This window comes from Myxocyprinus asiaticus, chromosome 40 (assembly GCF_019703515.2).
Source record: "Myxocyprinus asiaticus isolate MX2 ecotype Aquarium Trade chromosome 40, UBuf_Myxa_2, whole genome shotgun sequence".
NCBI lineage: Eukaryota > Metazoa > Chordata > Actinopteri > Cypriniformes > Catostomidae > Myxocyprinus > Myxocyprinus asiaticus.
The window spans coordinates 6,781,833-6,798,133 of record NC_059383.1 but is presented as its reverse complement, the minus strand read 5'-3'; the positions used below and the strand labels follow the sequence as shown (position 1 = coordinate 6,798,133).

The window sequence follows — 16,301 nt, the reverse complement described above, 5'->3', positions numbered from 1 at the left end:
CATGACCAGCCGAACGTGACTGGCTTATTTCAGTAACCGCACTGTTATTGGACACTTTCACTCATGGATTAATTAAATGACTATGAAAACGATTGCGTTTCAATGATGTTGCATCCATGCCCCTAGGTGTCCAAGACAATATAAACAAAAAATGACTGATTGAACCTTTAATAAAAATGGCTAATACAAAATAATTCATGTACAGTATAATATATTAGTATCATAATATTATTAATAATAATTACAATAATAATAGCATTTTATTAAAAGGATATATTGCAAATAATTCAAAATATACAGAGAAGCACTCTAGAACTTTATTTTTTCATACGCATGTCAAGGCGAGGCTTGCCAAAGATAGGCACTCTAACGAGCCAATCAATAGATTATATCTAAACACGTCATGTGTCTTCTGACCAATCATAGCGCGCCGGGGGCGGGGCTGAGACGGTGGATGCTCGAGGTTTCTGGAAGCGGTGCGTATACAAGCTTCTCTTCCGTTAGCCGCGTGAATCCCTGCTCTTCAATTTAGCAGAATGTCCGCGGTAAAAGCGCTCAACCCGAAAGCAGAGGTCGCCCGGGCTCACGCGGCCCTGGCGGTGAACATCAGTGCCGCCCGTGGACTTCAGGATGTGCTCAAAAGTAACCTGGGACCAAAAGGAACCATGAAAATGTGAGTTTGTCGTGATGCGGCGCGAGACTTGTGACTCAGTGATTCTGCTCGAGCTAACCGGCTAAGAGCCCAAATAAACACGTGTTCCGGCGTCTACGCACAATTTCCATGTTATCGCGAAGTAATAAAACAATGTTTAGCAGTGGTTAAATAAAACATTCTTTTAAAAGAACAGTGTAGCTTTCAGACGGGTATTAAAACTCATGTCCACATGTTTGCCATGTAGGTAGCTGTTAGCTCAACATGACAATTAACTTAATAAAACATCTATATTCATAAATATCCCCTTTGAACAGCATGAATTGAGCAGTTTTTACATGCTGTGATGGAAATGCTGTATTTAATATCAGTCGCAATCACCCTTTGAAGTGTCCAACGAGACCCACCCATTTTAACTAGTCAGGTCTTTGTGTTGACTTGTGGTGTGCGACATGTAATTCACTTTGCCTGTTAGTGTTAATCGGATTAATCGTTTTGGTATGTCTAAAGTAACCTCATTTTACTAAATCAACTTAATTATATAATGATGTTTTTTTAATTTAATTGGCTTGATATATAAAGTCAGTGCTGCATAGACAACAGAGTCTGCATAGATTCTTTGTCTCATACTTGTTTGGGTTTTAATGGATAAGGCGGTTTGATCAAATTGTTCGTTCCTTCCACAGGCTTGTGTCTGGTGCAGGAGACATCAAACTCACCAAAGATGGGAATGTTCTGTTGCATGAGATGGTATGAGCTTTGCTTCCTTTTGGTGTGCACTTTTGAACCTGCTCAAACTTGGACATGTTCAAGTTGTGTACATTTCAACACACACTTAATTTGTTTGGTACCATATACTGTAGATATTTTAATTTAAATATTAGGGGCCGTTTACACGACAACGTTTTCAGTTAAAAACAGAAATATTTTTATGCGTTTTGGTTGTTCGTTTACATGACAACGGCGTTTTGGGGCCTGAAAACGCAAACTTTAGAAAACGGGTTTCAAAGTGCAGGTTTTTGAAAACGATGACGTCATGCGCACGCGTATTATGTGTTATATAAAGAATGATGGATTGATGGGCATCGTTTTGATATGTATAATGTCAATATGAATACTGGTGTCTGTGCAAATAACAATAATCAACAATTTATTCATTTGGAGTGTTTTGTATGGAGTGTGAACATTGTACAGTAGGCAGAACCTGCTATTTGAAAATCTTGAAATTAATGTATGGATTCAGATGGGAAAAATGTATTTGTATTTTAAATGTTATTTATTTATTTACTTTTATTTGATGTAGCTTTACCCTGCAATTCATTCACCCATCGATTATGTATATAGCGTATAGACAGAGATGTGATGCCATTGTTCAGTATTCAATGATATGCTTAGAATATGAAAACACGAGGCTGTGAAAATGCATGTTAGATCTAGTGTACACAAGACCTCTGATATATAGATATATTCTGATGGAGACAGTTCTGTCTGATATCCAAAACCAGTCAACATCTACAGCTTATGTTAACTTACTCTCCTACCAGCCCAAGAGTCAGCAGGGGGAATACAGAAGAAGGCAGGAGATGAAGTGATTGTAGAAATGTGCAGAGTTTATTGAATAATCTTGAGAGTTCAGTCTATAGGCATGCGCGTGAGACATTCAAAACTACAATGGCGAACTACAGGACTGTGTTTGTGCTGCTCAAGATTTTGAGTTTATTGACGCTTCTCCAGCAAAGTAATTGTAGTAATAAAGCAACCTCATCGTCCGTCAAGACAAAATTGCTCAATGCTTTCGCCATCTTCATTGTTTGTATTCACCGTTCTGTGGAAGAATGCTTATGTGCGCAGGCGCATAGTGTTTCTTTACAAAGTGACATAGTCAACTACTGGCCTGGCATGCATAATACAGCGTTTTTAGTCGTTTTCGCGGATCCGTGTGAACGGGGATGTCACGCACCATGCTAGCGTGTGCTTTTTTCTTTCTGTTCAGTTTGTTAGCTTGTAAAATAATGAAATGTGTTCCAGTTTTGTCCTCAAGGGGGTTCTGTAGGCTTACAATCATTAGGTCTGCAGATGTTTACATAGGCTCTGTGCTAGTTTTCACCCTGTTCATCGATAGTCTCAGTTAGTGGTAAATCTAGAAGCAAGATTCCAGTGTTTCCAGTGGATGTGTGAGTAAGCTTTAATTACTCACCACAATGCATACAAATCCTCTGGTAATGATTGCATTATTGTTATACAGAAACCGTATGAATTTCATGTTTGGTTTCGTTAACGGTTCTTCAAAGTGCATTCTTCAGGCAATACGGACCAAATGCAGACTAAAATACTCAGTGTTCCCTGCACTTGTATTCAGTGGCGCAGCAACACTCCATATTATTGAATCTTCAGCACGAGACAAAGTGATACTAGTGTACACCGATTCCCAAACAAATGACTCTAATGAGCCGGTTCTTTTGAATCTACAGCATGAGACAGAACATGTGATAGTGTAGTGTGATTCCCAAACAAATGTCTCTAATGAGCCGGTTCTTTTGAATCTACAACGTGAGATATAACACGCAATAGTGTAGTGTGATTCCCAAACAAATGTCTCTAATGAGCCGGTTCTTTTGAATCTACAGTGCGAGACATAACACGCGATAGGGTAGAGTGATTCCCAAACAAATGACTCTTTTTGAGCCGGTTCTTTTGAATCTACAGCCTGAGAAATAACACATGATAGTGTAGTGTGATTCCCAAACAAATGTCTCGAGCTGGTTCTTTTTAGCGAATCAACAAATACAGCGCTACCATAGGTGCCCGATTCCCAAACGAACAACTCTATGATCCGGCTCTTTTTCAAAAGTCAAAAGGACTTATGAATCCGGTTAGAGCTGACTGAATTAATTGACTCAGTCCAAATAAACCCAAGAACTGGAACTGTGTCATGTGTATTTAAGACTCATGAGAGGTACTTACTGGTCGTTCAGATGACAACATGTAGTTTAAAATTTGGGATATTAATGATTTATCGAAAATCGATTAATTGTTAATAATTTGATCGATTAATTTCTGGCCAAATAAGTTCAGTAATCATGCAATCAGACATTGATAAGGCTGTCTATACAGTCACACGGCGCTTGGCTCTGCATGTCACTTCTTAAATCACAGAAGAGCCGATGCACAGATCAGAGATGAAGCGGGCTCAATGTAAACAATGGTGGACAACAAGCACTGTTGATCTCCTTGTTACACCCCAACCTACAATTACGTCAGTGGTCGTCGGGAAAGCACAAAGGCACGTCCAGCTGATATCACATCATTACCTTAGAAATGGTATGTTAAGTACTGTTAACGCAGTATGTTATAATTTGACTTACTTTCAAATAAAAAAATAAGTCCAAAGGTCTGAAATATCCCACGATCCACAATGTGAACCGTATGCTTTAAACAGTCCTCCACGTGAGTTTTGCTACAGTTCTATGAAAAAGTATCTGCCCCCATCCTGATTTCTTCTGTTTTTGTGTGCATCTCGTACTAAATTGTTTCAAAAATTTAAACAAAATCTTATCTGAGTAAACACAAAATACAGTTTTTAAATGATAATGTTATTTATTGAAGCAAAAAAAAAACTTCCAATACCAACTGGGCCTGTGTAAAAAAAAATAAATATATATATATATTTGTCCAGTCTTGCCAAGCTAACCTTGGAAGAATGAACTCAGAACGATAGGAGAACATAGAATGCAACTTTGCTAGCTTTGAGATGTGGTGCGATCTTCCTGTTGCACAATAGCTCATTCCAGCACATTTGTAGCCAGTGAGAGAACTTCTGGCTTTATCACACACCTTATGAGCCATCAGACTTTCGTGAGCTTACAACTGAAAACTCTTGAGGGAAAACAATGATAAATGTCCTTCGTTTACCACCGTAGTGCACCTATGACTTCTGGGACTTCAAATGGGTTCTTGCCCACAAGTCACCATCCAATGCATCCTCAATATTCGGCCTGATCGAGAACACATCCGGGTAATTTAATGCATTCTCGGTACTTGCGTTGTTGAGTATTGGAATTGAACTTCGGCAGTGGATGATTTTGAATGAGTCCACAAGAACATAACAACGCACATTGAGAAACACCCTCAGTGAGCAGCGATGCTCTCTGGATTTTACGGTGCATTCTAGGAGTTTTAAGGAGCGAACATTGCAGTGCACTGGAACGATTTTGCGATTGGGACAGCTCTAGAATTGGCCAAGTTCCTGACCCAGTGCCCTGACTACTGCCCTCTGGAACTCTGCCCACTTTTACACTTATTAGTCACAATACTAGTTAATAAATATACCATTGTTGTCATAATGCATTACCTAATGTTAACAAACACAGTTTGATTTTAAAAATGTATTAGTCTCTGTTGAGGCTAACATTAACCAAGATTAATAAATGCTGTAAAAGTATTGTTCATTATTAGTTCATGTAAACAAATATTATTCTTGTTGCACTCTAATCTTGGATAGTATTTTTCTGATACAATTGAAAGTTTGTAATGCAGCACTTTTCACACTACTGTCTCCTTAAGATGAATTGCTTATATTGTATTCCTCTTTTTGTAAGTCGCTTTGGATAAAAGCGTCTGCCAAATGAGTAAATGTAACTAATAGTTAACTAATGTTAACAAATGGAACCTTATTGTAAAGTGTTACTTTTTTTTTAATTGACATGTTTCAGCAAATCCAGCATCCCACCGCTTCTTTGATCGCCAAGGTTGCCACAGCCCAGGATGACATCACAGGAGATGGCACAACATCAAATGTGCTCCTCATCGGAGAGCTTCTCAAGCAGGCAGACCTCTATGTCTCCGAGGTTTGTGAGCACTTTGCATATTTTACACGTTTATTTGAACATTTCTTAGTGCTTATCTTGTTTCAGTAGCCTTGTTCCTTTGTAAACCAGTCTTCGTCTGTCCTCTGAAGGGTCTTCACCCCAGAGTAATCGCAGATGGCTTTGAGGCTGCTAAGGAAAAGGCTCTCGAGGTGCTGGAGGAGATAAAGGTCACTAAGCAGATGGACAGAGAGACTCTCATCAATGTGGCCAGAACCTCACTCAGAACCAAGGTCCACACCGAATTGGCTGATTTACTCACAGAGGTGAAATGCTGTTACTACGTTTTCAGTAGAATTATGGCTCACTTTAAAAAAAAAAGAAAAGAAAAAAAAAACATATAATTTTTACCCCTTTCCTCCACAGTCACTGCTGCTTTTGAACTGTTAATGTTATGCTTCTTAAAAAATAAAAATAGTTGGCACAGTATTACTAAGTTTCTTATTAATAATTGTATAATGTTTTATATTATAAAGAAACAAACATAACACAATACAGATTAATACACATGAACAGAAAAATGACGTAGATCATATATGCTATATGCTGTATATCCTTCATGTGAAGCATTTTTTTTTTATCAGTTCACCTATTCATTCATCTAAGTGAATGGTTTCAGAGATAAGAGTATGATTCTACAATACAATGTGTTTCTTCAACTTCAGATGCTTTAATGTCCCAGAGGTGGATATTTATTCAGATGAAAAAAAATAATTATTTTTGGTGTGTGAACGTCTCATTAAAGCTGCACTGGAAACTTTTTATCAGGCATTCATCCTTTATTTTTGGTACTTATTGGCACAACTGTCTATGTATAGAGATTTTGTTTTAGCCTTGACCCAGACCCAGACTTTCAATATTAAACTCTGAAAATCCATTATAAAAGCACAAATTATTACATGTTGAAAACTTTGATAATCTAAGCAAATAGTGAAACAATAAACCATTTCAGTATTGTGACAATTCTGTTTTTTTTTTTTTTTTTTCAAAAATTGCATCTGTAATTACATCATTTCCACCACACCAAACAATTTTCCCCTTAACAAAATTTTTCTAAAGTTAGTGTACTTGCTACTCGATTTGACAAAAGTGTCACTGAAGAGCATACTTGAGATAAGTGATGTTTGAAGAAAACAAAGAAAAATCAAGGTGAATATTTTCGTCACTTCTAATTCAAGCCAAATTGCACAAATTGTGAAAATATTTAATTGTGTGCACAAATAAAATATCAGCTATGAAATTAACCTTAACAAGAAAAATAGTACACCATTTTATTACAAAAACATTAAAAAGGTCATTTCTATCAGCATCATTTCCAGCACAGAATTCTATTAAACACAAAACAGAATTTGAGGTGTGGGAATTTTCATGACAAAAATGACAAATCTCCTGTGCTGCATGTACGTACACTGTTGAATTTTGTTAGTAGACAAATTTTAAATATTACCGAGTGTGAAAAAATGTTTTGAGACTTCTTGAAGTTGAAGAAACACCCTATTACTGATTTTTAATTAAATAAATAACTAGTGTTTTAAAGTAATCTGATTACTTTTAGAAATATGTGTAGAATATGATTAATAGTACTTTTACTGGGCATCTATCCCAAGCCTGTTCAGATTTTTTTTTAAGTGTAACACATTATGATTGTTTTCTTCAGGCTGTGGTGGATGCTGTACTGACCATCAGAAAACCCAACGAGCCCATCGACCTGTACATGGTGGAGATCATGGAGATGAAACACAAAACTGACAGTGATACACAGTAAGACTTCTACTCTTTCCTTTTTCTTGGGGTCACCATGCTTTTCCTAAAGGGTTTGTTAACCCAAAAATAAAAAATGCTGCCATAAAATCACTGCATGATGTTCCAAACTTGTATGACTTTATTTCTTCTGTACAACACAAAAGGAGATGTTCGGCTCAAAGTTAGTGACTGATAGCCTTGGTCACAGTGTCATGTAATTGAGTCATTTTTTCCCCATGCAGTGAAAGTGAATAATTACTGACACTTAATGTTCTGCCAAAAATCAAAAGAAATACAGTCATAAGGGTTTGGAGCAACGAGCATGTGAGTAAATGACCATTTTCACTTTTGGGTGAACTATCCCATGCTGCCAAGACGTATCCCAGTCAACAAATAAACTAAGAATAAAGCTGCCAAAATAATATGATAGTCCAGTAATAAAAGCAGGAAAGAAAGTGTTTTAATAACAGCAATGGATGTTCTAGCCTTGTTTGTGTTTGATGTTTAGACTGATCAGTGGTCTGGTGTTGGATCATGGTGCCAGACATCCTGACATGAAGAAGAGGGTGGAGGATGCGTTCATTCTCACCTGCAACGTCTCCCTGGAATATGAGAAAACGTACACATTAAAGATACTCTTTTAGATTTACAGTTTATTACTGAATATTTAAAACATCTATGAATGAGGAAAAATGTGTAATCATGCTAAGCATCTGCTCTCACAGAGAGGTGAATTCTGGGTTCTTTTACAAGAGTGCGAATGAGAGGGACAAGCTGGTGAAGGCTGAGAGGAAGTTCATTGAAGATCGGGTTATGAAGATCATTGAGCTGAAGAACAAAGTGTGTGCAGATAACAAGAAAAGCTTTGTGGTCATCAATCAGAAGGTGCTGGACATTTAGTATTTTTTCATTTATTTTTTCTACTTTGGAATCGAGCCTAATTTGTTTAGCCCAGACCTCATTTATTAAGAGTATTTGCTGAGACAAGCAGAATTACCATGAATCTATATCACAGGCTTTTTTAAATTTATTATTTTATTTTTGGGATTTTTAGCCTTTATTTTTATAGGGCAGTTAAGGGAGACTGAAATTGAGAGATGGGACATCTTAAATGCCATGAGCACAACCCACTGTGCCACAGCTCTGACTCACTGTTTTTCTTGCTGGCTTTTAAAATGTTAGTAACCAATGAAAATCATAGTCAAACTGCCCTGCACGCACAGTGAACACCCATGGGTGCTTGTGTAGCTCTCCTTGGCCTATTTAACTGTGCTATAGAAATGTGTGGTCTGTTACCTCTGCATTAGAAGAATTCTCTTCCTTCTACATGTATTCATCGGACTAGCACATTCTCTATTCTCTAACCCTAAATTTACACCATCTGTCTGCTGCAGCACTGATTTAATCTGATTGATTGATCTTTGACAGGGCATTGATCCGTTCTCTCTGGATGCTCTGGCCAAAGAGGGCATTGTGGCACTGCGCCGAGCAAAGAGGAGGAACATGGAGAGGTGAGGGATATCATCAGTATCATACATGAAAACATCCCTTTACTAGCATGGCTGAATTCTGTGTTACTCTGTTTCTAGTAAATACAGTCAGACACCATGCAAGATCAGCACCTCCTTTCTGTTCAATTAATGATGGGATCAGTCCATTCCCATTGCTTATAATGAGAGTTGGCACATTAAAAAAAAAAAAAAAGGCTACTGTGGCTGCTTAATGGGGTCAAATCAGAAAAAATATATATTTTGATCTTTTGCAATGTTTTTTTGGTAATATGAAAACATACTGTAACTTTCAGAACTCAAAGCTTCCTCCCTGATCAGAAAACACTAAAGGAACTAATCTGCAAAATAACTTGTTTAAAACTTTTACAACTTTCAGCCTGAAGGGATAGTTCACCCAAAAATTAAAATTCTCATGATTTACTCACCCTCATGCCATCCCAGATGTGTATGACTTTCTTTCTTCTGTTGAACACAAATTAAGATTTTTAGAAGAATTATTTAAGATCTGTAGGTCCATACAATGCAAGTGAATGGGTGCCAGAACTTTGAAGCTCCATAAATCACATAAAGGCAGCAAAAAAGTAATCCATAAGACTCCGGTTGTTAAATCCATGTCTTCTGAAATGATAGGTATGGGTGAGAAACAGATCAATATTTAAGTTTTCTTTTTTTTTTAACTATTAATTCTCCTCCTTGCCCAGTAAGTGACGGTATGCACAAAGAATGCGAATCACCAAAAAACAAAAGAATGTGAAAGTGGAGATTGTTAGTAAAAATAGGACTTAAATATTGATCTGTTTCTCACCTACACCTATCATATTGCTTCTAAAGATATGAATTTAAACACTGGAGTCATATAGATTACTTTTATGCTGCCTTAGTGAATTTTGTCAAAATAGTGAGTGTCAAAATTTTGGCACCCATTCACTTGCATTGTATGGACCTACAGAGCTGAAATATTCTTCTAAAAATCTTAATTTGTGTTCTGCAGAAGAAAAAGTCATACACATCTGGGATGGCATGAGGGTGAGTAAATGATGAAATTTTCATTTTTGGGTGAACTATGAGTATTAAGTGGCACATTTCATAGTGCACATTTCATTGCAGAAAACCTTGACTGACATACCTCAGGGAAAAACATTAAACTATAGAATGCCTCTTTTAACTGAAATCTTTTTTTTAATATATAAAAATAGTCTCTCAAATCTGTCTGAACTCTAACACTTAATTTTCACATTAGACTGACTCTGGCCTGCGGTGGTGTAGCCATGAACTCTGTGGACGACCTCACGCCTGATTGTCTGGGATATGCTGGGCTTGTGTATGAGCACACACTGGTGAGCACTGTGGTTTGACTTGCCACACTCAAATGTATTCATTGACGTCTGAGTAGGATGCTTATGCATGTTTGCTTGTATGTGTTAGGGAGAGGAGAAGTACACGTTCATTGAGAAATGTGGAAACCCTCGTTCAGTGACATTGTTGGTGAAAGGGCCCAACAAACACACCCTCATGCAGATCAAAGATGCGGTGAGAGACGGACTCAGAGCGGTCAAAAACGCAATTGAAGATGGTAGGTGGAAAAAAGCCCAACCCTACAACATAAAACATTTTGGACAAGATTTCAAGTAGTCAAAAGTGCCCATAATTGAAGAATCAGCCATGCATGGAAGTAAATGAAACACAAAGTCTAGTGTGATCACCCCTTAATACTCCTATTAGTAGTGCTACAGATCACAAGGGGGTGATATAGACTGGTGCTTGAGTGCCTCTCGTTGTCTCTTTTCTGTGTAGGTTCTGTTGTGCCTGGGGCAGGTGCGTTCGAGGTGGCTGTGGCTGATGCTCTGGTCAAACACAAGCCCAAAGTGAAGGGCCGATCCCAGCTGGGTGTGCAGGCATTTGCTGACGCCCTCCTCATCATCCCGAAGGTACAGACAAAACCAAAGAACCAAAATCCCAAGATCTCATCATATTTTACTTGTGTGCAATATAAATCATCAAGCTTCTGATGTGGAATTCCAGAATGGTGGTTTTAAACAGTTTCTCTCTTTGTAAAGGTTCTGGCTCAGAATTCAGGCTATGACATGCAAGAGACTCTTGTGAAGCTGCAGAGTGAATACAAAGAGTCTGGACAGCTGGTGGGAGTGGACCTGAGCACAGGCATGTGCCCATCTCGCATACATACAGCTCAGTGAATGGTCACCTGCCTAGATAGGCTGGACATTATAGCTGATATTTTTTGGCTTTTTGACAACAATATTAAATGTTGTAAAATGCACACTTATGACAACACATTCTATATATTAATGCATTGTTGCTTGTAAACCGTAAACGGTCAACAGCAAATTAGGGATGTGCGCAACAACTAATTTCACTGATATTTAAACAGAATTATTTTAATCGACTATTTGACCAGTTTAAATGTAAGAAACCATCAGAAAACAGTCAACATTATGTATATCTGAATCATTTGAAATACTTAATCTGTTATTCCAACAGCCAAATCCGATGCTTAATGCTGCTAAAAAGAATGCATATGTTTGCAGTGTGCTTTCCTTGCATTATGATCATTGTACAGGTACAATAGGCTATCTGTAAAACATGACATGCATTCCCTGAATCAACGTTTGCAAATATAGGCATATTTATTGAAAATAATTGAAGCAATAGGCAGTGCAGGACCAGTAAGAGCAAAATTAATAGCCTGTTCTAAACAGAATTCACCAAGACAGACATACCCAACATATTATAACAGTAGGCACATAGTTCAAAATAATTTGTAGGTGAAAGTGTGTGTGTGGGGGGGGGGAGTGCTGAAAGCTTAGCATATTTTGTGACATGCTTTGATATATTATGATCAAAGCTGTTTGGTTAAAGTTAGCTAATAACGGTTAACAAAGAAAAAAAAAGTCCTATGAGAAATGTAAACCTTTTTTTTTTTTTTTTTTTTTTTTTTTTAAATCCCCTTTTCTCCCAATTTGGAATGCCCAATTCACACTACTTAGTAGGTCCTCGTGGTGACGCTGTTACTTCAATCCGGGTGGTGGAGGACAAGTCTCAGTTGCCTCGGTTTCTGAGACGGTCAATCCGCACATCTTATCATGTGGCTTGTTGTGCATGACACCGTGGAGGCTCGCAGCATGTGGAGACTCATGCTGCTATCCGCGATCCACACACAACTTACCACGCGCCCCATTGAGAGCGAGAACCACTAATCACGACCACAAGGAGGTTACCCCATGCGACTCTACCCTCCCTAGCAACCGGACCAATTTGGTTGCTTAGGAGACCTGGAGTCACTCAGCACACGGTGGATTCGAACTTGCGACTCCAGGGGTGGTAGTCAGCGTCAGTACTCGCTGAGCTACCCAGGCCCATCGAGAAATGTAAACATTATATATTGTCCTAAAACATGACATCCACTCACAGAATAAAAGAGTTTACCAATTTAGCAATTGAGACTTTGTTGAATACTAGCCCACTTGATGAACTGGCAGGTTAAAAATAATGTGGGGAAAAAAAGGCATATCTAGCATACAATAGCCATTTACTACTAACTTAGACTGTACATTTCTGATATGTAAACATGGTGAAAGATGGGACCAGAGGTAGATAATCCCTTCTCTTGAAAAAGCCTGGTCCGCTGGAACAGAAGTTGCAGGGATGCAGAAATAGCAGAATTTTTTTTTCTTGCTTCTTAAACACTAACAATTAGGCATTACAACTTGCAAGCCTGTAGAGCTTGGGCAAACATGTGACAAGGACATTTTTGGGCATGCGCCATGAATGAAAGGGGGAGCCAGCCTGGTGTAAAATTAAAATTTGTATCTGCTCCAGTTATGTGCTTTTTTTTAAATAAAGGTACATTATATATGTAATGTTAACAAGACAGTAATTTCAGTGTAGCCTTTGCAAAAAGATAATGTTAAAAAGAAAAATGTTTTGAGAAGTTTAATGGGGAAAACGCATTGAACCGACTAGTATTTCCAATGCCGACTAGGAGCAGCAAAACCGTTTTGTGAACTAGTCTCATACATCCCTACAGCAGTTACACTATTTTACCTGGCAGAAGAATTGTTTACTCCAAATATTACTAAAAACAGCAAAACAGAACCAATTCCCAAACGAATGACTCTTATGAGTTTGTTCTTTTGAGTCTACAGTGTGAAACATAGTGTGACCAGTGTAGTCCGATTCCTGAGCGACTGACTCTTATGAGCTGATTCTATTGAATTTACAGCATCTTAAGAATGAATGACTTCAATCAGCATGTTTAAAAAAAAAAAAACTTACAGAACCGCATATAATTTGTTTTGTCATGTCTTAAATGAATCAAGAATTCAGAGTAATTACTGTATGGTTGTTGATATGACAATGTGTTGATAGATCCACATGAGTTTTGTTGTAATTAGTTGTGTTTTATCAAAAGGAATGAATAAAATATTTGAATTAAAATACTAAAAGAATACAAAATACAATACAAAATACTAAAAGAATCATTAATGGAACCTTTAAGGAACCGGAATGTTCAGAGGGCTTGACATTTTTGCATTTGTAGCGATACCCTCCCCTATTTTTGAGTGATCATGCGAAAAAAAATTATTTTTTTATGGAGTGAAACATTTGGATATGAATCAAGCTTCCCAACTCTCGCTTTTGTGCTATTGACATTTGTGAGATGAATGTTTTTGTTTTGTTTTTGTTATTTGCAGGCGAACCAATGGTAGCGGGTGAGGCCGGTGTGTGGGATAACTACAGTGTGAAGAAGCAGCTCCTTCATTCAAGGTGAGATATTCAAGCAAATGTTGCTGCCGAGAAAGAACAGCATGGCTGAATTCTGTGTTACTCTGTCTAATAGTAATTGCAGTCAGACACCATGCAAAATCAGCACTCTCTCTGCTTCTGAATAGTGATGAAACTGTCTCATCACACATGCAAGAGAGAGCACATACAGTCGAAGATGTTCAACAGGACATGTGGTGTTATAGCATCTAGTGTCATGTACACTGTGCACTGCATGCATGGGATGCACAGATGACCGACTTACATTTGCCAGTATATAACCAGATCACACTGTCAATACTGTATCTCTCAGTGCAGTGCACCCAAACTTTTCCAGTGTGATGAATTAACCGGAAGTAATATGAGCTGGGATTTTAACGTTTTTATCAACTTTGGGCTGGAACAAATGAGTTGAAGGAAAACCCATTATATTTAAAAAGTAGCCAATTATGCAAGTATTCCATTCCTGACACAACCTCATTATTTACTCAGGGTTCAACCTCAAGTTATCTTTTTGTTTTCTCCTTTTCCGTCTGTACAGCACTGTCATTGCCAGTAACATTCTTCTGGTTGATGAGATCATGAGGGCTGGCATGTCTTCACTCAAAGGGTAAATGTAGTTCAGCATCAAGACACCCAACAGGATGAAGAAGGCTGAGAGCAATCACCATATGCTTGGATCTCTGCAATCAGTGACATCCTGCCCGCCAGGACTCGGACTGCGAGCCCATGCTGTTATCACCTGTCTGCTCATTCTACATGTCCAACTAATAATGTCCAGTTTTATGATCTAGGAAATGTCACTCCCCTCCAGTCGATTGGTTTATTTATGAGATTGTGTTAAAGCAGCACTGAACTGCAATGTCCTTTGTACCCATTAAAATATTTTCAATTCAGTTAATTGTGTGAATTTTGTGTGAACTGCAAAGAATTGTGATGCATCAGAGAATTTACAAAACACAATGGACCCTTAAGCAATTTCCAACATGAGCAGGGTAAAATACAGATTAAGATGTTAATAAATAAGGTAAATAAATCTGGGTTCCAGTGAGGCACTTGTAGTGGAAGTGAATGGGGTCAATTAAATGTTAGAATACTGTTTCAGAAGTATAGTCAAGACCTAAGCATCATATTTCTGCCTTTAAACCATGTGACGTGCAGAATGATTGGCTAAACAAAGAATCTGACAGTGACCCATGGCTATTTTTCCCCAGGTGTTTTTACAGCACAAGGCTGTTAAAGAGACCAGTATGCTATTACATGGCACCCATTTCAGTGATAACTGACAGGTAATGGGGACATTTATTGCAGGGACAAGATTAAATCACATCATTTAATGATAGGTGTGGCTGAGGGAACGGAACAATATTTAAGTCCTTTTTTTTTTTTTTTACAGTAATTCACCTTTGACCAGCCCTGACCAGTATGTGGCGATATGCATGATGAATGCAAATTGCCAAAAACAAAAGAAGAATGTGAAATAGGACAGTAATACAAGATGGACTACAATCAGAGTGCGAGTACTGAATATGAATAGAGTTTTATTTGTTTAACGTTAAAACAACTGTGTAATATGATCAAATATAAAAATAATACAATATGAAATAAATCATACAATATGATATAATTTAATATAATATGAAATCAAATACAATATAATGAAATAGAATATAAAAATAATTTAATATGATATAAAATAATACAATACAATATATATTGTATTACTACTGTGATTCTTAAATACAATAGTTTGCTGTTAAAAATGTTGCATTCTGGGAGATCAAGAGCAGGCTCACTGTGAAGTGATTAGTTTTACAGTAAATAGCTGTTCTATGCATTAGGGGAAAATGAACATTCAAAATCATATCATCTTGGTAAAAGCTATAGTGACATTTTGAAACGTACTGGTGCATATCAATAAATTAGAATGTCGTGGAAAAGTTCATTTATTTCAGTAATTCAACTCAAATTGTGAAACTCGTGTATTAAATAAATTCAATGCACACAGACTGAAGTAGTTTAAGTCTTTGGTTCTTTTAATTGTGATGATTTTGGCTCACATTTAACAAAAACCCACCAATTCACTCTCTCAACAAATTAGAATATGGTGACATGCCAATCAGCTAATCAACTCAAAACACCTGCAAAGGTTTCTTGAGCCTTCAAAATGGTCTCTCAGTTTGGTTCACTAGGCTACACAATCATGGGGAAGACTGCTGATCTGACAGTTGTCCAGAAGACGATCATTGACACCCTTCACAAGGAGGGTAAGCCACAAACATTCATTGCCAAAGAAGCTGGCTGTTCACAGAGTGCTGTATCCAAGCATGTAAACAGAAAGTTGAGTGGAAGGAAAAAGTGTGGAAGAAAAAGATGCACAACCAACCGAGAGAACCACAGCCTTATGAGGATTGTCAAGCAAAATCGATTCAAGAATTTGGGTGAACTTCACAAGGAATGGACTGAGGCTGGGGTCAAGGCATCAAGAGCCACCACACACAGACGTGTCAAGGAATTTGGCTACAGTTGTCGTATTCCTCTTGTTAAGCCACTCCTGAACCACAGACAACGTCAGAGGCGTCTTACCTAGGCTAAGGAGAAGAAGAACTGGACTGTTGCCCAGTGTTCCAAAGTCCTCTTTTCAGATGAGAGCAAGTTTTGTATTTCATTTGGAAACCAAGGTCCTAGAGTCTGGAGGAAGGGTGGAGAAGCTCATAGCCCAAGTTGCTTGAAGTCCAGTGTTAAGTT

General features: G+C 37.8%; 1 protein-coding gene and 2 non-coding genes across 3 annotated transcripts; all 3 read left to right on the top strand.

The window, feature by feature from the left end:
- The first annotated feature begins 474 nt into the window (after positions 1-474).
- On the top strand, positions 475-14,449 carry LOC127430663 (T-complex protein 1 subunit zeta-like). The gene is made up of 14 exons (XM_051680597.1): positions 475-673; positions 1,339-1,402; positions 5,365-5,499; positions 5,610-5,783; positions 7,175-7,278; positions 7,769-7,879; positions 7,986-8,145; positions 8,689-8,771; positions 10,012-10,108; positions 10,197-10,344; positions 10,566-10,699; positions 10,829-10,931; positions 13,484-13,556; positions 14,095-14,449. The coding sequence occupies exons 1-14, from the start codon at positions 537-539 to the stop codon at positions 14,165-14,167; spliced, it is 1,596 nt and encodes a 531-aa protein (XP_051536557.1). The 5' UTR covers positions 475-536; the 3' UTR covers positions 14,168-14,449.
- On the top strand, positions 8,817-8,950 carry LOC127431383 (small nucleolar RNA SNORA15). Its single transcript, XR_007895587.1, has one exon. It is a non-coding gene; the product is annotated as a small nucleolar RNA SNORA15 (small nucleolar RNA).
- LOC127431382 (small nucleolar RNA SNORA15) lies at positions 13,596-13,723 on the top strand. The gene has a single exon (XR_007895586.1). It is a non-coding gene; the product is annotated as a small nucleolar RNA SNORA15 (small nucleolar RNA).
- Positions 14,450-16,301: the final 1,852 nt, after the last annotated feature.

Excerpts from the sequence above, each read along its gene's own strand:
- LOC127430663 (XM_051680597.1), top strand. The coding sequence starts at position 537 with ATGTCCGCGGTAAAAGCGCTCAACCCGAAAGCAGAGGTCGCCCGGGCT. Across the intron at positions 5,500-5,609 it reads CAGACCTCTATGTCTCCGAG|GGTCTTCACCCCAGAGTAAT; the intron begins GTTTGTGAGCAC and ends TGTCCTCTGAAG. Across the intron at positions 10,700-10,828 it reads CCCTCCTCATCATCCCGAAG|GTTCTGGCTCAGAATTCAGG; the intron begins GTACAGACAAAA and ends CTCTTTGTAAAG.